The sequence below is a fragment of the Salvelinus namaycush genome, chromosome 3 (genome assembly GCF_016432855.1).
Source record: "Salvelinus namaycush isolate Seneca chromosome 3, SaNama_1.0, whole genome shotgun sequence".
Lineage (NCBI taxonomy): Eukaryota > Metazoa > Chordata > Actinopteri > Salmoniformes > Salmonidae > Salvelinus > Salvelinus namaycush.
In genome coordinates this window covers 66,209,668-66,233,015 of record NC_052309.1, presented here as the reverse complement: position 1 = coordinate 66,233,015, position 23,348 = coordinate 66,209,668, and the positions used below count along the sequence as shown (strand labels likewise).

At 41.9% G+C, this 23,348-nt stretch overlaps 2 protein-coding genes across 2 annotated transcripts; one reads left to right on the top strand and one right to left on the bottom strand.

The window, feature by feature from the left end:
* The first annotated feature begins 2,969 nt into the window (after nucleotides 1-2,969).
* Nucleotides 2,970-5,595, top strand: LOC120044519 (nucleoside diphosphate kinase A-like). The gene is made up of 5 exons (XM_038989174.1): nucleotides 2,970-3,085; nucleotides 4,507-4,636; nucleotides 4,716-4,817; nucleotides 4,997-5,109; nucleotides 5,352-5,595. Exons 2-5 carry the CDS (start codon nucleotides 4,511-4,513, stop codon nucleotides 5,467-5,469), a joined length of 459 nt encoding a protein of 152 aa, XP_038845102.1. The 5' UTR covers nucleotides 2,970-3,085; nucleotides 4,507-4,510; the 3' UTR covers nucleotides 5,470-5,595.
* A 5,008-nt stretch (nucleotides 5,596-10,603) lies between these two features.
* Nucleotides 10,604-21,591, bottom strand: LOC120035123 (MBT domain-containing protein 1-like). Its single transcript, XM_038981920.1, has 17 exons — nucleotides 21,496-21,591; nucleotides 20,267-20,468; nucleotides 19,967-20,100; nucleotides 18,850-18,964; nucleotides 18,550-18,632; nucleotides 15,833-15,950; nucleotides 15,403-15,537; nucleotides 14,952-15,040; nucleotides 14,473-14,707; nucleotides 14,212-14,267; nucleotides 14,008-14,112; nucleotides 13,738-13,885; nucleotides 13,480-13,562; nucleotides 12,863-13,097; nucleotides 12,324-12,395; nucleotides 11,474-11,668; nucleotides 10,604-11,217 (listed from the first exon to the last, which is right to left on the bottom strand). Exons 1-17 carry the CDS (start codon nucleotides 21,514-21,516, stop codon nucleotides 11,093-11,095), a joined length of 2,151 nt encoding a protein of 716 aa, XP_038837848.1. The 5' UTR covers nucleotides 21,517-21,591; the 3' UTR covers nucleotides 10,604-11,092.
* Between the last annotated feature and the right edge of the window lie 1,757 nt (nucleotides 21,592-23,348).

The window sequence follows — 23,348 nt, the reverse complement described above, 5'->3', positions numbered from 1 at the left end:
GCTGACTTGCCAGCTCCTGGTACATTTACTGAGGTATTGTAATAGAATATCTAGGCCAGGGATGGGCAACTTTTATGGGGGTGGGGCCACAAAAAAATCTGAAATCATCATGAGGGGCCACAGTGGCTCACAGGTCTGCATACCCACATCCATACCCACACTTGCAGTCAGAGTCGGCCCTTGCGTTTTAGGGGCCCTAAGCAAAATTTTGTCGGGGCCTGCCCACTTTGCGAGCAAATCATTTTAGCGGACCCCCTCTTGAAAGTGTAGAGAAAAAAATAGAAGTTTTAGTGTTCATTTCTTGCAATTCTTACTTTTACCCCTTTTCTCCACAAATTCGTGGTATCCAATTGGTAGTTACAGTCTTGTCTCATCGCTGCAACTCCTGTAAGGACACGGGAGAGCTGTGCGTCCTCCGAAACACAACCCAACCAAGCCGCACTGCTTCTTGACACAATGCCCACTTAACCTGGAAGCCAGCCGCACCAATGTTTAGGAGGAAACACCGTGCACCTGGTGACCGTGACAGCTTGCACTGTGCCCAGCCCGCCACATGAGTCGCTAGTTCCCGATGGGACAAGGACATCCCTGCCGGCCAAAGCCTCCCCTAACCAAGATGACGCTGGGCCAATTGTGCGCCGACCCATGGGTCTCCCGGTCGTGGCCGGCTGCGACAGAGCCTGGACTCAAACCCAGAATCTCTAGTGGTTTAGACCACTGCGCCACTCGGGAGGCCTAATTTCCTGCAATTCTACATATTTTGCCATTGGGTATTTAATAAAATGTTGCCATTTTAAATCAAGTTTGCTGCAATTCTACACATTTTGCCCTGCGGCAGAGAGAACATTTTGACATTTTAGAACTACTTTCATGCAATTCTTCTCATTTTGCTATGGGACAGAGAGTCGGCAATTCAACAGTTGGCAATTCAACCATGATTACCACAAGTTTAGATAGATGTCCGCTAGATTAATTTAGCCCCCCAAAAATGTTTTAGCTAACATGGGCTAATTGAGTGACTGTCAGTGACTGACATAGCAAGAGAAAAATTGCTGATGCAAAACCACATTTTTAAGTTGCACCTTGTGTATTCTACTATACTAACTGTCAACAGTAAGTTGAGACCCCGACAGAGTTACAAAGAATAATAATAATAATGGATCCGCGGGCCTACACAAGGGGCCGCCAGTTGCCCATCCCTGATCTAGACTGTGTCCCAAATGGCACCCTATTCCCTATATAGGGCCCATAGGGTTCTGGTCAAAAGTAGGGCACTATGGAAAATGACACAATTTGGGATGCACTCATAGTCTATTTTACCGTTTCCTTGATGTTAGAAATTCCAGAGCTAACACTACTCACCCTTTCATGCATATTCTCAGTAAAAATAATCCTTTGCCTGCAAAAGGGGTAAATAGATGAGTACTGTTAATTATTAAAACTATCTAACCCTTGACCTCTACAGGACTTTCATAGTTTCATAGTTTTGATGTCTTCACTATTATTCTACAATGTCGATAAATATAAAAATAAAGAAAAACCCTGGAATGTGTAGGTGTGTCCAAACTTTTGACTGGTACTCTACATGTAGACTACAAACACTCGTTCTGATTGGTTCTTTGCCGGTTGCAGAACATACAGTATAGCGAATAGGAGGTAAGTATGGGGAAGACAAAGAGCAACCTACTTCTCAGTCATCTCCTCCCCTAAGAATTTGAGTTCTGAGGAGGAGCTTCTCCGGGCCAAGGATAGGTTGCAATGAAAAGTCTGATGTGGCTCCCATGTGTTAGATGGGCTGGCTAAGCCCTGATCAGCCTTCTGCATCTCTCTCTCTTCTTCAGTCTCCTGTGACTGAGATGGGCCAGCTGACTCTGGATCAGCATCCTCCATCTCTCGCTCTGCTTCAGTCTCCTGTGACTGAGATGGGCCGGCTGATTCTGGATCAGCCTCATACATCTCTCTCTCTGCTTCAGTGTGCTGTGACTGAGATTTTACATATCACCTTTTTCAAACTCTCATTAATTAGCCTACATTATTTATCAAAAGGTTATATAACCTTTGACCTCTAACCCTGGAATCTCATCAGAAAGTCCTCTATGCATAATGTCACCTTAGTGATCACCTTTACCCAACTACTCACTATTCCTGACTTTGGCAGATGGCAAGACTTATCTTGCCTTTCAAAATGTGTGATATAAAAAAAATCTGAAAAACAAAGCCTACCTCAACTTCTTTTTTCTCCATATTATCACCGGATGTATCACCAAAAAAAAAGATGATGCAATGTAATTGCAATAAAATGCGGATTAATACATTTTCGACCATCAACGACGCCAACTTGATGACTGAATGGATGGTCAAATGTCTGATTTGTTTCAAACATATGGAAGGCGTTCCATACAAACACGATCACTTATGACGTATTTGATATACGTCTCAAACGTAATTGTGCGGTAACTGCAACAGTCAACAGGTGGCAGCAAAATCAACAATGAAAACAACAGATACCAGACTAGACCACTGAGCGTTACACACTATTCCAGTCAAATCAATTCTGCCTCATAAAAAACGTTGCTCCGCCTCGGGCCTCAGAACAGCCATTGTCGCGAGTTGTCATACAATAATTCCCGGGTTCTCAAGCATTATTGCATAAATGCCAACAACAGATACTAGACTAGGCACTATTCCAGTCAAATAAAATCTGCCTCATAAAAAAATAACATATAATAACATTTACACCCACCCTTTGCAACAGATACCATTTTTGGTTAGTCTGCTGATATCAACCTTTGGTGTTACTATGGTACATAATTTGCACTTCTCATTGTCTAGACTCGAATATTTGACAGCACATGTCGATATCACCATGAACTGTTGTGTGGCGCTAGAATGCACAAAATAACATTGGTGATTAATAGGCAAGCAACATGTCAATGTCCATTTTTGACCTCATCCAAGCCCCACCCATTCACTCCGCAGCCTTTATAAACTAGCTGTCATCATTTCTTGTTTTTACTGATTGTTTCCCTGCCTTGAACGGTTGTCTCCTGGGTCTTCTGTCAGTCTCTTCATCTCAACTTTAAAGGTATGCTACTTGAATGGTGGCGCCACAACTCCCTTAATTTTGCATTAAATCACAGCGTTGTGTTTTACGCGTCTTTTCGTTGTCGATTTATTCCTTTCATGGTTTTAGGAAGTTGGTAGATCAGTCTCGCTTGTGTTTTGCCTTTCGCATTGACTAACGTTAGCTAACTGTTAGCTAGGATGCCACGTAACGGCTTGGTTCTTCGCCGGTTTCTACCCAACTAGCGAGCTAATTGACATGCATTGAGTGACGCTTTAAACTAAAGTTAAGTCCCATCCTAATAGTAAGCCAATGACTTGGATTTGTCATAGCATGCTTAATGATAGTTAACGAGATACATTAACTAACACCGGGGGTGTGCATTTCAGTTTCACCGGACGTGATTGGCTTGCGTGGTGTAATCAGTTAATTTACATTGCGAACTAGTTAAGCCTTGCGGGTTACCTTAAGCCAATTTATTTGTCGCATTCGTGTTACAATAAGCTCAGTTGTAGGTGGCAAGTACTTGACAATTCGACTAATCTACTTGGAATTTGTTTCGATTAACGACAGTGGCAAGCCGGGCCATGTGGCATCTACTAAATATGGCTTCTTTCAACAATGGGATGTGCTCAAGTTCATTTAGCGTCCTGCTTAGAAAGTTATATTAATGTCAGTGTAACTCGGATTTGCATTAAATCGGGACTTGGCCAGGTAACGTCAGCTACGTTTCTTTGTCATTCAAACAATTTAACATTCTCGATGTAAAAATGCTAACGAATTTAACTTCTGCCAAATTCGCTTATCTGTGCGCAATTCGTGTGGTTGTGATTTAATTAGCTGACTGTCATTTTAATGTACTTAAGTCGGTGTAGGTTTTTGAATTACTATTTTAAAAAGCCCAATGAAGTTATGCTTGCGCTGGAGTTCAACACTGCTGCAGCATCTGGTTGCAGTCGAATGTAGTGAACCGTACTTTTCATAGATCTAAACATAAAACTGCTAAAGCCTGAGCTCAATTTGCACTACCATTAACTAAGCTACAGTACCAGTAAAACAAACTTCGTTTGCCAATGTATGTAACATGAGTTGAGCATTGGCAACTAAACAAATTCATCCTAAATACCCCATAGGCATGGAATGGGCATGTGGGAATACTTTCCGCAGGATGGTGATAAGAATAGATTTGTACTGGCCTTGGCCACTTTCCCACTAGCTACAGTACATCTGTTCACTCCATAGCAGTCTAGGTGACATTGAAGAGGTGTCAACTGGCGGTACGTTGGTAAAAGGTTGAGCTGATGTATTGCGCAGAGTGGCCTGGCTTACTCCAGCCAATTCAGGGCCCATTTGCATCTCCACAACCACAAATGAGGCAGTTAATTCATTGTTAATGTGCGTTTCACTGATGGCCCACTACCATCTCTATCCTCCTGTTGCAGCACCATGGCAAACAACGAACGTACCTTCATTGCCATCAAGCCCGATGGTGTCCAGAGGGGGCTTGTGGGGGAGATCATTAAGCGCTTTGAGCAGAGGGGCTTCAGGCTTGTGGCCATGAAGATGATCCAGGTATGTGATTAACTGCATCTTTTCAGAGTTGAGTCTATTAGGGTTCAACGGCATTGAACTTAGTCTTTGTGATTTACAGGCATCTGAGGACCTTGTCAAGCAGCACTACATTGACCTGAAGGACATGCCCTTCTATGGTGGCCTTTGCGCCTTCATGCACTCCGGTCCCGTTGTTGCCATGGTAACTGTCCTCCAGACACTACTCGCTGGCCTTTTCAAAATGCTCGCTCTTCGCTAAATTCCTAGTGGCTCACTGCTAATGCCACCCTGAACACAATACTTCAGGTTCTCTTGAGCATTGATTGTGATAGAATGTATTGTTCCACTCAAGCCTCAATTTTTATCCTCCCTTGCATTCAGATCTGGGAAGGCCTGAACATTGTGAAGAACGGCAGATTGATGCTGGGAGAGACCAACCCTGCAGACTCCAAGCCCGGCAGCATCCGCGGTGACCTCTGTATCACGCTTGGCAGGTAAGTGTCCACCGATGCCTGTCCATACAGAATCTATGGGAAGAAGGAAAGTGCTAAACCAATGTGAATAGGGGTGCATCTTAAAAATGTGTAGACCATCGTTGTCCAGGAATCTGATAAAAATATTCAAGCTGTAATGGATGTTGTGTAGAGATGTCCCCTGCAGTGGCTGTAGTTCCAATAAACTTCAAGCCTGTTATGCCCATGATGCAGAGTTGCTGATTTGCCTTTTGCCATTACAGGAACATCATCCACGGCAGTGACTCCCTTGATAGTGCCAAAAAGGAGATTGGCCTGTGGTTCAAGCCAGAGGAGATGGTTGAGTACAAGAGCTGCCAACATGGATTCCTGTATGAGTAAATACAATGAAATTGGAAATGTCTTCTCATCGCAAACCATTCTGAATGCTGTTGATCTGGAATTGTTCATGTACCTTGTGACTTTAAAGCACTTACAAATGTCAATAAAAACAATCATGAAGTAGAATATGCAAGGCTCGCCTAGTTTACTTGATTAAAGTGTTGGTTTCATGAATTGGTATTGTCCTCTGGCTTCTGTTCAGTCAGTGTGGGCCTGTATTGAAGGGGCTTCAATATAGTCATAAATGGCAAGGAATGCTGTGATATTCTTCACAATATGGCCTATTTGCAAGATGTCTACATGCCATTTGTTTAAGGTGCTACCATTCAGGGTGCCCTCTAGTATTGCTGATTAAGCTCTCCTGTGACTTAATGTGGGGGTGTGGCAGCTTAACTCCACTGGGCAAGCCTGACAAAAGGTTTTGGTAACATTACAGACGATTATATTTGCATTGTCATGATTGGGTATTAACTACACCCTTCTGGATGTTTGACTTGACAAGGTGAGACCCTATGCCTGCTATATTGGTTCCTGTTTGAATTGGCTCAACTTGGTAACAAACAATAGCAGGGGTATTCAATGCTTACCCTGTGAGGTCTGGAGCCTGGTTTTCTCCTGTGTCCCAGGTCTAAATCAGTGATATGGGGAGGGAGCAGTGGAACTGGTTGAGGTCGTTGCTTTTGCTGGCACAATAACAATGTTTAAATTGCGAGAACATGGTTCATTAAATGTAACTTGACAGAATAGAACACTTCAGGATTTTGGCAAACATTTCATCTACTTCCCCAGTGTCCAATGAACTGGTGGATGAATGTAGAGTATGAAGGAAGTTGGCATTGGCTCAACTTTAGCACAATGATGACCTCTATACCAGGCCATAATTGTCAGACTCCAGCCACCGTAGTCATACTGTTCTCTGCTACCACATGGTAAGCGGTACCGCAGTGCCAAGTCTAGGTCCTCATTGCCATAACCCTGAAGTATTCCTTTATTGTGTAGGTAACAAAACAATGGACGCTGGCTTATGCAGTGTAAAAAAAGTAAGTTGAATAATTTATTTTACGATAATGCTTTTTCCACAAACATGCTGCAAAATTAAAAAGTAAACATCTAAATATTTCTATACATTTGATATACTGTAGCTTAAACTTCATGTTCACAGCACATTTACCATGGAAACCAAGGAACAAAAACAATATACTTGGATGTGGGAAAAAAATGAATTTATCCCACAAGTGCCATGCAAAGAATGTTTTGGCAGTTAATTCAATACAAATTTTTCATAGTTGTATCCAAAATACAAGAGAACTGAATTTCTCCACCATGGCCAGTTTTTTAAAAAATCATTTCATTCTTATAAGGTTATGACTATCAAATATATATAGCACCATAATACAAAGACAATGAAGGGGTTTCACAATAGAAACAAGCACACATACACACAGACCCATGTTAGTGCAAAGACCAACAGTTACACATAAACCAAGATCAACTAGTTAAGCACAAGAGGACATGATGTTCACACTGCTGCATGCACATATTTTGGTTTCAACAAACACAGTCTTTTCTTATGATGAAATAATGCATTTGAACGTCAATGAACATCATGATCAGAATAGCGTAGCCCTATATTGAGTACATTTGTGCGTTTCTTTTCTTCATTCAAATACCATGAATTCTCATGTTTAACATTTGTGTTAGAAGGACGATGGAGACAAGGTTTGTCACCTCAAAACAGTCATACCATATATTAACGTAATGTATATTTCCACCATTCGGTCTTTGATGCACAGTCTGAAGTTTGAGTGTAAGTACAGCTCAAAGCTTAGGATCTCACTGCATTAGGAGAGTACTGTGATAAGACGTTATTGCTTGACAGTGACCTTAGGCAATCTTTGGCATCACCATGGTCACCTGAGCTGGTTTACACCAGCCAACGCGTAAAATGTACATTTTCATTGAGACTTATACTAGTTTGAGTTTCACTCAGGGCCAGACATTGAAACATACAGTAACAACAGTAAGACAAATCGACAAAGCTAACATTTAACTGAACTTTTGGAGAAAAAATAAAATAGTTCAAGAAACACCTACACATGATCAAACAGTGACAGACAGTTAATCCTACCTCTAGAGACAAAATATATGACAAATCCACTTGAAATGGGACCTTGTATCACAATCAGATAGGTCTCTACATTAGTGAGATGGTTTACCAAGTGACACATTTACTTTAAAGACCGATCTTGGACTAACACATTTTGTTAATACTGTTGACCACATCAATCTCTGAAGCCTAATTTCAGCATGCCAACAGCCAATGACAACACCTTTCTCAATAACCATAACAACGAAGAAGAAGCCTATAATACAATACGCTAAGATTTCCTGAGAGTAAATTGTCAACCTTACTGGTATATAAAGTGAGACAATGGAGTGCAGTCGGTATTTGATAAAGTATGTAGATTATATAATCCCTCTTTAATTTCTCATATGGCACAAAATAAATCACCATATCATGTTTGTAAATTGGCTCTGTTATATACTGTATGCTTTGTTAATAAATATTTAATGTGATATATTTTGTTTTATAAATCAATATTGACATTCATTTCATATCTCCCAACGAAAGGATGGCCTATGAATAAAATGATCATGATCATGAGTCAGTGAGTGTGACAATTTAACCCAAGCCTATCAATCACTTACTAAGAAATATGCACACAAAGTGATTTAAATTGTCATGAAAATCACCTTTATGTGTGGTTTGACCAGAACCGGACTACCTTGCAACAGGAGATTACATTCAAGTTCTAAAAGAGGAAGAGTAAACAAAGCATTATTTTGAAGATTTTCTTTTACAAAGGCAGTACATTCTCTATTTCGATAAATGGTTCTCATGTTGTTGATGGTAGTGAAGTGATGAAACACTAATGATGAACAATAGCCCGACTATTACAGTGGCTTGAATATTTCCTCTACTCACATTTATAGTATCGCTCTGAATTATGACATAATTAATGTAGAATAATGCTACATACATTAGATATAAAACATTTCAGATAGATGAATTATAACATAATTCATGTAGAATAATGCTATATACATTAGATATAAAACATTTCAGATAGATCTCTGTATTATTTGACACAAGAGTCAAGGTTTGCATATCATTGTGTAGTAAACTGTGATAGAACTAAATATTACCACAGTGAATGACTTGTTTTTCATAGAGTATAATTTTTTGATTTGACAAACTTGCCTGCAATCAACTGGCCAAGAGGAGTAATATTTGTAAACATACTTTAAATAAGGCATGGTAAATATAGTGTGGGAAAAGGATCAACCTGAGATTTGGGGCTTTACCACATTCTCCTTGGTAAATGTCCCAGTGATAGCTGTCAGTCATGATTGGCTATCACACAAATGGAACACAAGATCCAGAGAATGTGGTCAGGTGCTCAAATCCTAGTTGAATGTGTGGAACTGGTATGAAGCTGATTGGTGGGGTGTTTCTACTTTATATCTGAGTGATTGTTTTTTACCAGTAAGGTTTAGTCCATTCAATACCAACATAAAGTTGAAGTCGGAAGTTTACATACACCTTAGCCAAATACATTTAAACTACGTTTTTCACAATTCCTGACATTTAATCATAGTAAGAATTCCCTGTCTAAGGTCAGTTAGGGTCACCACTTTATTGTAAGAATGTGAAATGTCAGAATAATAGAGGAGAGAATTATTTATTTCAGCTTTTATTTCCTTCATCACATTCCCAGTGGGTCAAGAAGTTTACATACACTCAATTAGTATTTGGTAGCATTGCTGTTAAATTGTTTAACTTGGGTCAAGCATTTTGGGTAGACTTCCACAAGCTTCCCACAATAAGTTGGGTGAATTTCGGCCCATTCCTCCTGACAGAGCTGGTGTAACTGAGTCAGGTTTGTAGGCCTCCTCGCTGGCACGTGCTTTTTCAATTCTACCCGCAAATGTTCTATAGGATTGAGGTCAGGGCTTTGTGATGGCCACTCCAATACCTTGACTTTGTTGTCCTTAAGCCATTTTGCAACAACTTTGGAAGTCTGCTTGAGGTCATTGTCCATTTGGAAGACCCATTTTCGACCAAGCTTTAACTTCCTGACTGATGTCTTGAGATGTTGCTTCAATATATCACATAATTTTCCTTCTTCATGATGCCATCTATTTTGTGAAGTGCACCAGATACTCCTGCAGCAAAGCACCCCCACAACATGATGCTGGCACCCCCATGCTTCACGGTTGGGATGCTTCTCCCCCTTTTTCCTCCAAACATAACGATGGTCATTATGGCCAAACAGTTCTATTTTTGTTTCATTAGACCAGAGGACATTTCTCCAAAAAGTACAATCTTTGTCCCCATGTGCAGTTGCAAACCTTAGTCTGGCTTTTTTATGGCGGTTTTGGAGCAGTGGCTTCTTCCTTGCTGAGCGGCCTTTCAGGATATGTCGATATAGGACTCGTTTTACTGTGGATATAGATACTTTTGTACCTGCTTCCTCCAACATCTTCACAAGGTCCTTTGCTGTTGTTCTGGGATTGATTTGCACTTTTCGCACCAAAGTACGTTCATCTCTAGGAGACAGAACGTGTCTCCTTCCTGAACAGTATGACGGCTGCGTGGTCCCATGGTGTTTATACTTGCATACTATTGTTTGTACAGATTAACGTGGTACCTTCAGGCGTTTGGAAATTGCTATTTTTTCTGAGGTCTTGGCTGATTTCTTTTGATTTTCCAATGATGTCAAGCAAAGAGGCACTGAGTTTGAAGATAGGCCTTGAAATACATCCACAGGTACACCTCTAATTGACTCAAATGTTAGCCTATCAGAAGCTTCTAAAGCCATGACATAATTTTCCGGAATTTTCAAAGCTGTTTAAAGGCACAGTCAACATCGTGTATGTAAACTTCTGACCCACTGGAACTGTGATACAGTGAATTATAAGTGAAATAATCTGTCTGTAAACAATTGTTGGAAAAATGACTTGTGTCATGCACAAAGTAGATGTCCTAACCGACTTGCCAAAACTATAGTTTGTTAACAAGAAATTTGTGGAGTGGTTAAAAAACGAGTTTTAATGACTCCAACCTAAGTGTATGTAAACTTCCGACTTCAACTGTACATACACCCTGTTTTTTGGAAAATCTGATTATATATATATACACTAAAACATCACACAGTTTATCCATCAAAAGATTACCCTACCTCAAAGTAACGAATACGAGAGATGCACAAAAAGATCTCGGATTTTAAAAAATCGTACAAAAACTTTTTTTTGTTTTAGTACAAAAAACTGAACTGAAATGTAAAGTTATTGTCATTTACGCACCTCTCTTTTTTCCTTTATTTTCTACACTCCTCTCCCCGTTTGCGCTGTCTGTTTGGAACTAGTCTTTGAGCCGTTCTGTCCTGAATCTCTCTATGGGCACAGCTTGGACCCCTTGGTGACCTTCCATGTTAATGTTGTGGGGATGCCACCCAGGGCCCATGGTCTCTGGTGCTGTGGAGAGAGAGGGAGTGGACAGGCTCCTTCTTGCCCCCAGGCTGGCCCTCCGGTGGTAGGTGCAGCAGTGCCCCATGGAGGCTCAGGGTTCCTGTTTGATGTAGTAACTGCAGCCGGAGCCGTTGTTCTCTAGGTCAGAGGCTGCGCCCTGCGGGAAAGTGAACTCGTCCGTCTCCTGAACCTCCTCCTTCAGCTGCAGCGTCACCCCTTAAAAAAAAGAAAAGAGGGCCAGTAGAGAAGTAGGAAAGATGGGGAATGAAAAGACAGGAAGGGGAGGATGAATTATAAAACTCAGGAGATAAAGGAGAAAATAAGTTGCCTTATCAAGATGGTTGATGTTGAGATGGGGTAGAGTACTTGGACTACTACACTTCTCCGTTTCAGTAGCGGACATCCCTAACCAACTACCAGGCTTAACATGGGTTTCTAATTTGAGTTCAGTTGGTAGGGTGGCTTAGGTTACCTGGCTTTCCGTTGGGGCCGAGTTCCTGGGCTGCCGAGGGAGGCTGTGCGTTCCCAGGGGCAGATGCTGGCGTGGGAGGAGATGGGTAGTCTGGCGGGGTCATGTTCTCGTCTCCAGATAGGTTCCTCTGGGGCACTCCACTCAATACCACCCCCGACAAACTCACTGGCCGCTTACCAATGGGGATCTTCCTCTCTAAAAACCAAGACAAAGGTAAAATGGTTTATCAGCTCTGCTGTTACCTTCATGTCTCTTATACCTTTGCTCTTTTTGACCTGTGACTACTTATGTTATTCATCATTAGTAAGGTAAAATTGAAATATTCAAATCGAGGTAAAAATGTCTTAGAAATGTAAGTTATTCAGGAAAAGCTTGATGTAATGTCTGGCATGACTAACAAAGACTGAAGGAACATATAAAAACCAAGCATACTATAAAAAGATCTACACTATGGGCCTACATAATCAAATAATTTGTATTTTATTGCAGTCATTGAAGATCTTTCTTCAGCCTGAAGTCTCATCCAGTAGTAACAGCTTCACACTGGTACATAAATTCAATCTGGTGTCGGAGGGTTTTGACTTGGTTTCAATGCTCTGTTTTGGTGTGAATAGAGATGCCCGCAGGGCATGAACCGTGAAGAGCCGCGGTGAGTGCAGCTTTGCCCTTAAATAGAGAAAGAAATTGGGAAAGGGGAGGGTGCAGGGGAGGAGGCAGAGGCATGGGCAGAAAAGAGATGGGGAGGGTGCAGGGGAGAAGGCGGAGGCACAGGGGCAGAAATGAGAGGGGGGGGGGGGTACAGGGGGAGGGGGCTGAGGCACGGGGCGAAACGAGGGGACGGATGACCCACTTTTCTTTTGGCCTTTGTACTGCTGGGATTTCTTCTTCTGCTTTGTCACACTCGGAGGGAGCTCTCTAGAGGCTGGGAAAAAAAGCACAAACCAGAGAACAACTCATTCATTCATACATTCGTTCAGCACAGCTCGTCTGAACTCATTCAAAAAAATGCAATGCTTTAGCTCAATTTTCCTACATTACTAGAATTAGTTTCAGATTAAAGGTTTGCGTAAAAGTCACAGTGTTTTGGTTAAATGAAGTTTGATGTTTTGACTGTCTTTGTGTTTTTTGTTGTTGTATTTAGCAGTTCTACCTGTATTGGTAGTTTTGGTTATTTGGGAGATTACAGTCAAATTCATTTGGGAGATTACAGTCAAGGTCATTTGGGGGATGATGCTAATGAAAAATCTGACTTGGTTTTCCAAAAGGTTGTTTTGGGCTAGACTAGAGCTAGTTCAGACCTTGCACTAAGAAAATTATATCTTTGTCCGTCTTTGTCTTTGTGGAAAAATGCTGAAAAATCCGAATAAACAGAATATTTAAAAAACTCACCTAGCACAGCTGGTGGCTGTAGTTGGTAGCCAGTCAGCTGACACCAACCCACAGGGTAGAGGTCAGGTGATTCACAATCCACCCACTGATCATACTCGTCCTCCCAGCCATCAAAATGGATGCGCAGTAGTCTATATACAATACGTGTCACTGTGGCAACACACACCAGCCGGGGCTCCATCAGGTCCACAGCCTCCAGCTTCATGCCAGGGCGGAACCCATGGTTTGGAACCTCCTTTAAAGTCAACAAAGAGAAGGGGACAGTCAGCTGGTGGACTCAGGGAATTTCTCATAACACTACAACTACAAGCAAGCAAAGTTGTACATTGGTGGGCTACTAGTCTTAACTTCACTGCACTCAGATGCGCTTGGTCTTTCTTATTTCGGACTAATATCCTGTAACGACTACACTACTGACAGAAATCAAGCAATTTGAAAAAGCCAAAGTGCATAAACAATCAAACTTCAAATAGATGAAAAATGTAAAGGGTTACTCAGACAGCAAGTAGTTGGTTTTGACAACAAATTCAGTCTAACTAACAGACTGCGAACAAAAGTAAAGAGCCAAAACGACCTAACAGGCAAAATAGCTAGCAGACAAAGCTGAACAAGGTTACCTTGTTAAAGAGCTTCACCGGAGCTGCCACTGAACCCGTTTCCCTGAGGTAGTCAAACCATCTGAATGGGAGTTTTGTGTACCCTGCAGAAAAGACTTACTTATTGAGGCTACAAGTAACAGCAACTGGCTGGCCAATTGAAATAGCCACTGTGAGGTGAGAATCAGTGGTGCGCACTCTCTTGGTACTACAAATAAACTCAAATAGACAATTGTGATTATGCTTTTACCACACAATGTAATGTAATTCAGTGTGTACCACGTGGAGGGGTGAGTTCAATTGTGTTGATTTCACAGAATCCAGCAGGAAAGATAGAGGGAGATGTGGAGTGATAGCAGAACCAGTCAGAGCCATCAGCTGCCTCGGAACCATCAATTCCGATCATGAGGTATCCATCCGCCAAGACCTGGAAGAAGAGAAAGCAGGGAGCGTGAACGTGTACAACTCTGTTACACGTGCAATGTCATTTGTCTTTATTTCCCTCAATTCTCTGTCAGTCATATTTCTCATCACGATTATAGGGCTTACCTTTCTAACAGTAGCAATACAAATAGCTGATAGATTCAAAGGGTCAATAGCCTCCAGCTTCATGCCATCTTTAAACCACTCCCCGCTCTGGTCAACATCCTTCACCTGAGAGATTGTACCACGTATCAAATAAATGTCAGAGACTAGAAAAATATTTGAATCAACGAAGTCAAGTGGCAGATTGAAACATTTATTTGAACTCACCTTCACAAAAAGCTGTCCTGGGGCATCTACTTGGCCATCAAGTTTCTTTGAAACATCTGAAACAAGGAAGAGTATCTGTCATTAATGGACAACAATCAAACCCTAAAAGTCAAAATAAATCATTCAGAAACAACTAGAATCTTAAAGTGCCTAAGTGTTTCACCCATGTTGAGATTTTCAGGATCCTTAAACCCTAAGCAAATCTTTACCCTTATGTGTAAGACCCTAGTTCCGCGTGCCCTCCCCACTATGGTCACTGACCAGATCTCTTGAAGCGGTGTCCGATGCCGCGGGACCAGCCGATGCTGTGTATCAGTGGGCTGTACATGTGGCACCAGAAGTCGTCCGAGCCGTCCTCGCACTCCTCGTAGACGAGCCGAAGCCGACCTCCGATCACCTGCTCTACCAGGGCCACCCGCGTCCGGCACAGGTGAGTCTTATCCACCACCTCCACACGCATCAGTTTCTTAAAGGGGAACTGCATGCTCTGCTGCACCTGGGGAAGGGTGAGGAGGTGAAGATTCTACAAGGTTACTTGACAATCCAGTTAGGCATTATAGAATATGTCACTATATAATAATACATGCAATGCATGTTTGTACTGGTAGTGCCATAAGGTTATTAGCATTGCATTTGTGGAAATAATACAAGCATATTCATCTTCTCATATTGATATTTGATGCATGTTTGTACTTTGAGTGAGGTGTTGGAGTGTCTTGTGATGAAGAGTTGTAGCTCACCTTGGTGGAGAAATCAATAGGTAGAGTCTTTGCTCCTGTTAGGCAGTTCACAAGAAACGCTTTCCAGTTGGTGCACTTGTGCTGAATGGCTAAGGTGAAACAGTCAGACAACGTTTGGGAAAGATTAGAAATGATTCTTTCAAACCGGTCAGAAATTTTAAATGACTTAACACTTGCCCCACCACTTGTAACAGAGCATATATCCTTATCTTGGCAAAACAAAGTACAGTACTATAATTTGTTCTTATTACCTTTCAGAGAACAGACTACGCATGCCGTATACATAACAAAATACAGTACCTCGTTTACAAAGAGTACTGAGCACTGATTTGGTGACCTTGAGCATAATTCAGGAAAGGTGCTTTTAAAAATAAAGGCATTATCATTATTAACCTTATGGCCACAAATATCCTGGCTGTGTTTTCTAAGTGACTCCCTCTGTTACTCTTACACTTGGGAGGAACCAGGGGCTTTCCTCCTGCTGCACACCAGCCCACCGGGTGGATGTCAGGGACACAGATGTTACACCAGAAATCCCTGCCAGAGTCACCATCAAACCCCTCGTACCGTAGCAGTGCCTTAAAGCCTGCGGAGAGAAGCACAATGATGTTTTAAGATTAGGAAAACCACTGAACCTTATTTGTGATTTTCCAATCATTTTGTTCCTGAAATACCCATAAAAATGAATCATAGGAGTATTGTTGGATGAGAGAAGTATCTATGTTTCCAAGCATTGTGTGTAGGTTACATCTAAGTGTAACATGTCTATGTGTAAACAGAGTTTAATGAAAACAATGAATGCAGAGAAAGTACACTGTCATCTATGAATCCAAACAGGTGCATTTCAGAGTGAAGAGGATTCTCTGGGGCTTCTTTGTTACCTGCTAATTTGATAACTCCTGCTATCCAGTACACCTTCATTGGCAGGCCGCTGTCTGTATTGGGCACCTCTACCCTCACCCCTTCTGCAAGGTCACCCCAAGAAGTTCCCATGGGAACCTAAGGCAGAGAAGACAACACACGCTGAACATAGAGAACGACATCATCACAATATAAATATGTCCGCTCAAAAAGGACTGCTATTGCTAATACACTTCATTGTCACCTATCCTCACAATTTATGCAGCTTCAACAACAATTTTTTTTTATACATATAAATACACACACACACACACACACACACACACACACACACACACACACACACACACACACACACACACACACACACACACACACACACACACACACACACACACACACACACACACACACACACACACACACACACACACACACACACGTACATACAGTTGAAGTCGGAAGTTTACATACACCTTAGCCAAATACATTTGAACTCAGTTTTTCACAAATGCTGACATTTAATCATAGTAAAAATTCCGTCTTAGGTCAGTTAGGATCACCACTTTTTTAAGAATGTGAAATGTCAGAATAATAGTAGAGAGAATCATTTTATTTCCTTCATCACATTCCCAGTGGGTCAGAAGTTTACATACACTCAATTAGTATTTGGTAGCATTGTCGTTAAATTGTTTAACTTGGGTCAAACGTTTTGGATAGCCTTCCACAAGCTTCCCACAATAAGTTGGGTGAATTTTGGCCCATTACTCCTGACAGAGCTGGTGTAACTGAGTCAGGTTTGTAGGCCTCCTTTCTCGCACACGCTTTTTCAGTTCTGCCCACAAATTTTTTATAGGATTGAGGTCGGGGCTGTGATGGCCACTCCAATACCTTGACTTTGTTGTCCTTAAGCCATTTGCAACAACTTTGGAAGTATGCTAGGGATCATTGTCCATTTGGAAGACCCATTTGCAACCAAGCTTTAACTTCCCGACTGATGTCTTGAGATGTTGCTTCAATATATCCGCATACTTTTCCTCCCTCATGATGCCATCTATTTTGTGAAGTGCACCTGTCACTCCTGCAGCAAAGCACCCCCACAACATGATGCTGCCACCCCTGTGCTTCACGGTTGGGATGGTGTTCTTCGGCTTGCAAGCCTCCCCCTTTTCCCTCCTAACATAACAATGGTCATTATGGCCAAACAGTTCTATTTTTGTTTCATCAGACCAGAGGACATTTCTCCAAAAAGTACGATCTTTTTTCCCATGTGCAGTTGCAAACAGTAGTAGGCTTTTTTATGGCGGTTTTGGAGCGGTGGCTTCTTCCTTTGCTGAGCGGCCTTTCAGGTTATGTCGATATAAGACTCATTTTACTGTGGATATAAATACTTTTGTACCCGTTTCATCCAGCATCTTCACAAGGTCCTTTGCTATTGTTATGGGATTGATGTGCACTTTTCGCACCACAGTACGTTCATCTCTAGGAGACAGAACGCGTCTCCTTCCTGAGCGGTATGACGGCTGCGTGGTCCCATGGTGTTTATACTTGCATACTATTGTTTGTACAGATGAACGTGGTACCTTCAGTCGTTTGGAAGGTGCTCCAAAGGATGAACCAGACTTGTGGAGGTCTACAATTTTTTTTATGAGGTCTTGGGAAAATCAAAAGAAATCAGCCATGTCAAGCAAAGAGGCACTAAGTTTGAAGTTAGGCCTTGAAATACATCCACAGGTACACCTCCAATTGACTCAAATTATGTCAATTAGCCTATCAGAAGCTTCTAAAGCCATGACATAATTTCCCGGAATTTTCCAAGCTATTTAAGGGCACAGTCAACTTAGTATATGTAAACTTCTGACCCACTGGAATTGTGATACAGTGAATTATAAGTGAAATAATCTGTCTGTAAACAAAGTAAATGTCCTAACCGACTTGCCAAAACTATAGTTTGTTAACAAGAAATTTGTGGAGTGGTTGAAAAACGAGTTTTAATGACTCCAACCTAAGTGTATGTTAACTTCTGACTTCAACTGTATATGTATATATATATATATATATATATGTTTTATTGTCACATACACCGGACAGGTGCAGTAAAATGTGTTGTTTTACAGGGTCAGCCATAGTAGTATTGCGCGCCTTGAACAAATTAGGATTAAGTGCCTTGCTCAAGAACACAGACAGGTTTTTCACCTTGTCGGCTTGGGCATTCGAACCAGTGACCTTTCGGTTACTGGCCCAACGCTCTAACCGCTAGGCTACCTGCCACCCCAGAGTTTCCCACCAGAGGCAGAATGACACCTATATCTCCAAAACATCCAGATGAGCTATTCATCACACTGTTTGATGGGTCAATAGGGATGAGGTATATTCTAACATACTTGCTCTGTTGAGTTTTGTTGTACTGGAGCATAAAACATCTTACCAGGTTACAAATCAACACATTCTAATATCTAGAAGAATATACTTCTTTATAACAACCAAGAAAGGCCCAAGCTGAAATTCAATTACTTTGTATTTATTGTAATATTAGTCACTTAATAAGTAGTCGTCATGAGAGGCAACCATAGACGCTTGCATCTCTTATCCACTGAGTGTGATCTCTACTTTAGAAGTATAATGTTAGTTAAGACATACCATATTGGCTGTGTCTACATGTTCTGACTTCCACTTCACTTTCACTGTCACTTTTCACCAGCAACCATTTGGAGTGTTTGAGCTGAGCGTTGCTTACATGTTTGAAACAGCCGACAGGTGCCCCGTTAATGTCGCCGGTGCCTATGTAGCGTCCCCAATCAAAGCCTTTCACAGGAATCACTGCAACCACCACAAGTATCGTCATGAGAGATAATACAACTCAATCAACGACTAGCTTATTATCATTACCTTCTTTATTTACAGTGAGAAAGATATCATCTCAATCTAGTCCTAGTAGAATCATCTTTGAAGACTGTTGCACCTATACTGTAGTCATTTGTAATTGGTAATAAATGAATAAAATTTCACGTGTCATGGACTTTTACATGGAACTTACCTGTTTTTGATTTGACTTGATTCTGTTGGTTGGCTTGGTACTGGGCATAGGCAGCCAACTTCGCCATGAGAGGCTGCTTCTGTAATACTTTAGCCTTTTTCGTTGGTGGTTTACCCTTTGAAAATAATAATAAAGGAACGACTATTGAGAGAGATAGAAGAAGAATCATACAAGCCAGGCAGGTTTCCTTTGTCCCAGGTTTATTCGACAAAAGAAATCATTGCGACGTGTGTAATGGAAACGGCAGATTATGGGATACATTTTCTGAAGATCAACAACATTTGTATCAGTTCGACTGAGATGGATTTATTTGGTCTAACTTTCTTTATTGCGACAAATTATGATGGAAACTGTGTTTTTCGAAAAAAGGATTGCAAAATAATTTAGAAGGTACGCGGGGCACATGATGTCCTCACGTAGCCCTAACAAAAAAGATCCACTCAACATTTAATGCTAAATACCTATTGCTGCCAACATCTATTTTTTCAACTATTAAAATTGTGTTTTTTTGCAGGACAACGATTGTCCTGAATTTCAAGAATGCCTGAACAGCTTCGCCTTGCTTTTCTGGTTGGCTGGATGCACGTTTCACCATGGCATGGACCGTTGCAATATGTGGGAACATGATAATTATTAGAATATGACAAATATTAGTAAATTATTGCAGTATATCCATCCTGGCTTTTGCGTGCTACCCGAGACATGACACACATAGTTGGGAGGGCATCCAGGCGGTCAACAATTTATTAATGCTCAATTTGCCTTAAAGGTTAATGGAAACACTTTAACTACTTCATTTGTATTATTTTTTTGGTGTGATGGCATTGCGTCCAGCTGTTTTTATCGACAATATAGTTAAATGGAAACACACTGTAGCAGGCAATTGTTGCATCTATTTTCTATACGAACTTTCTAAATGTCAACAAACAAACAAAAAATGGTAAGGTAACATAGCTACTTATAGATACACAGAGGATGATACACAGAGGAAGGAATTAAAATGAAATAAATACAACCTGTTTACACAACTTTTCAATGTCAATTCAACTTAAAAACAGTGGTTATAGAGGAACATACAAGGACAATGGAAGTAGACTGAGTGCAGTTTGCATGTTACCTGCAGTCTGGCCAGTATGCTGGCTTTTTTAGAGTTGGATGAGTAGCTCCTTGAACAGGATACACTGCAGAAGCGCTTGGTTTTGGAGTAGAAAGCATCTCTCACTCCCACCATCCCACACATCTCACAGGTGGCTAAGGAGAGTGAAACACACACACACACACGAGGGATAACGAGGTGTGAGTACTGTTCAGTCGAAGAGATGGCCATATAATAGAATGCTAAAATCTCAGTTCAACCCTGTAATAACATCATCAGCAGTTATGTTCAATAGGCAGAGGCAGTCACAGTACTACTAACCCATTCCTGCCTTCCCATCGGGGTAGGTGTAGACCTGGCCGTTGGTCTTGATGATGGGCAGGCTGGCAGGGAGGGAGGGCACCTCTTCATCGCTGTCCTCGGAGCTCGAGCTACTGCTAGAATCCTCACTGCAGCTGTCATAGCCATCGAACATCCCAAACGAGTCCCGCCTCTTCCTTTCTGAACGAACAGTCCGTTCAGCCTGTAGGAGAGAGAGGATTGTGTCAGATAGAGATAGCACAATGCAGTCTCACTTACCCGCATGCCACTACAGGTGGTTGCTTTGCATGATAACCTACTGCTGATCATTTTTCAGAAAACGGCAAAGCAATCACTGCATCCATAAACCTTTCATATAGAGGTCCAAGAGGATATGTAGCCTATGTGCAATGTTTCCATGCAACACGGACAGATTTCGGATGAAGAGTGAAGGGGACTTTGAAAGTATAACATGTCAATTCAATAGCTACATACCAATTAATTAATCTATGAATAACACTGCATTGAACCAACATGGAAATTGCTCAGAGCTCAACATGTTAACCAATTATACCTGTAACACCACCACATATCTGGTGGTAGCTCACCTACCATTCTTACACTAAAACAAGTCTGTTCTCAGTGATCAAAATAGCGACATATTGTGACAACATACAGCAAGTAAGCTACATGCCAAACGTTTTGCACTGCAGTAACCGATAGCTAATGTCATCGGTGGTGCACCGCCCCCTTTCTATTCAGAACCTCTGTTGCCAAAGCACAATATTGAAATGACAGCTGCACGCGCTGGCTCATGACCTGATATCCCAAGAATTAGTCTGCAAGACACTCCAATACAGCGTCAAAAATCACTGCAGTGCGGTCTATTTAACATGACGGGCCTGCCTTCTTGCAATGATTTGCTAGCCAGCTAACGTAACGTTAATGGTAGCTGCTGGATCTTGCGCCATTATACAAGCGGACAAGCTGCCCTAGAAGGTTGGAGAGTTGTTGAAGAAGCAGCACCACAGCTTGCCATCAACAACAGCTAGCTTTATTAAACAATTGAAAGGCAGGCAATGCTGGAATAAAGCTGTCTGTTTTATTTTCTGCGGCTACAGAAACTAGCTGGCACTACTGCTGCCTAGCCTACCTAGCTAAACTAGCTGCTGCAGTCTGACAACCACAACAAAGAAAGGGGAAATAGGATTACAACAGAAATGTACACAGAACACAATAATAGCGCTCACCAAATCTCTTGCGTTTTCCATCAGCCCTTCATGCAGAGCGTTTTCTATTTTCTCTTGATACAGTGGCGAGACAGTGAAGAGAGGAAAGTTAATGGTAACCTAACATGCAAAAATAAACTCCGCTAGCTAGCTAGCTAGCATAGCATATCAACAAAATTATCATATTTCAAACGCGCAGGCGCGGAATACAGCTGCTATTTCCTGATTGGGCAAGACACTCTTCTTCATCTATATAGCATGCAGGTTAGCCAAGTAAAAGTACTTTACCGCCATCTACTGTACTGTATGCACATACGTACAGTAAAATGCATCAAAGTAAATACACTACATGACCAAAAGTATATGACACCTGCTCGTCGAACATCTCATTCCAAAATGATGAGCATTAATATGGAGTTGGTCCCCCATTTGCTGCTATAACAGCCTCCACTCTTCTGGGATGGCTTTCCAATAGATTAGGGAACACTGCTGCAGGGACTTGCTTCCATTCAGCCACAAGACCGTTAGTGAGGTTGGGCACTGATTTTGGGCGATTAGGCCTGGCTCGCAGTCGGCGTTCCAATTCATCCCAAAGGTTTTCTATGGGGTTGAGGTCAGTACTCTGTACGGGCCAGTCAAGTCCTTCCAAACCGATCTCGACAAACCATTTCTGTATGGACCTCGCGTTGTGCATGAGGGCATTGTCATGCTGAAACAGGAATGGGCCCCAAACTGTTGCCACAAAGTTGGAAGCACAGAATCGTCTAGAATGTCATTGTATGCTGTAGCGTTAAGATTTCCCTACAGTGGAACTACGGGGCCTAGCCCAAACCTTGAAAAACAGCCCCAGACCATTATTTCTCCTCCACCAAACTTTATAGTTGGCACTATGCATTCTGGCAGGTAGCGTTCTCCTAGCATCCGCCAAACACAGATTCATTTGTAGGACTGACAGATGTTGAAGTGTGATTCATCACTCCAGAAAACGCGTTTCCACTGCTCCAGAGTCCAATAGCGGCGAGCTTTACACCACTCCAGCCGAGGCTTGGCATTGCGCATGGTGATCTTAGGCTTGTGTGCGGCTGCTCGGCCATGGAAACACATTTCATGAAGCTCCCGATGAACAGTTTTTGTGCTGACGTTGCTTCCAGAGGCAGTTTGGAGCTCGGTAGTGAGTGTTGCAACCAAGGACAGACGATTTTTACGTGCTACGCACTTCAGCGGTCCCGTTCTGTGCGCTTCTGTGGCCTTCCACTTAACGGCTGAGCCATTGTTTCTCCTAGACGTTTCCACTTCACAATAACAGCACTTACAGTTGACCGGGGCATGGCCGAAATTTAACAAACTGACTTGTTGGAAAGGTGGCATTTTATTACAGTGCCACATTGAAAGCCGCTGAACTCTTCAGTACGGGCCATTCTACAGCCAGTGCTTGTCTATGGAGATTGCATGGCTGTGTGCTCGATTTTATACCTGTCAGGAACGGGTGTGGCTGAAATAGCCGAATCAACTCATTTGAAGGGGTGTCCACATACTTTTGTATATATAGTGTATGTCTGTACCAGTATGGAAATGTTGGTCATTATATGAAATGCAATATATTTCTGAATGATTACCCAGTGTACTCTATAAATCAATTCATAAAGAAATAAGGCAGAGATTGGGAGAGGGGTATGAAAAATACTCAAAATATCCCTTTGAGCATGGTCAAGAATTATGCAGTGGATGGTCTATCATCCTAGACACAGTAGATCAGGCCAGCATCACTGAGGTGCATGGCTCAACACCCAGTGGCCAAAACCTTTCATTGAGTTTGCAACAGAGTAGTGAAGTAATAAAGAAGTGCTTGATGGAGCAAAGAACTGGCAAACCTT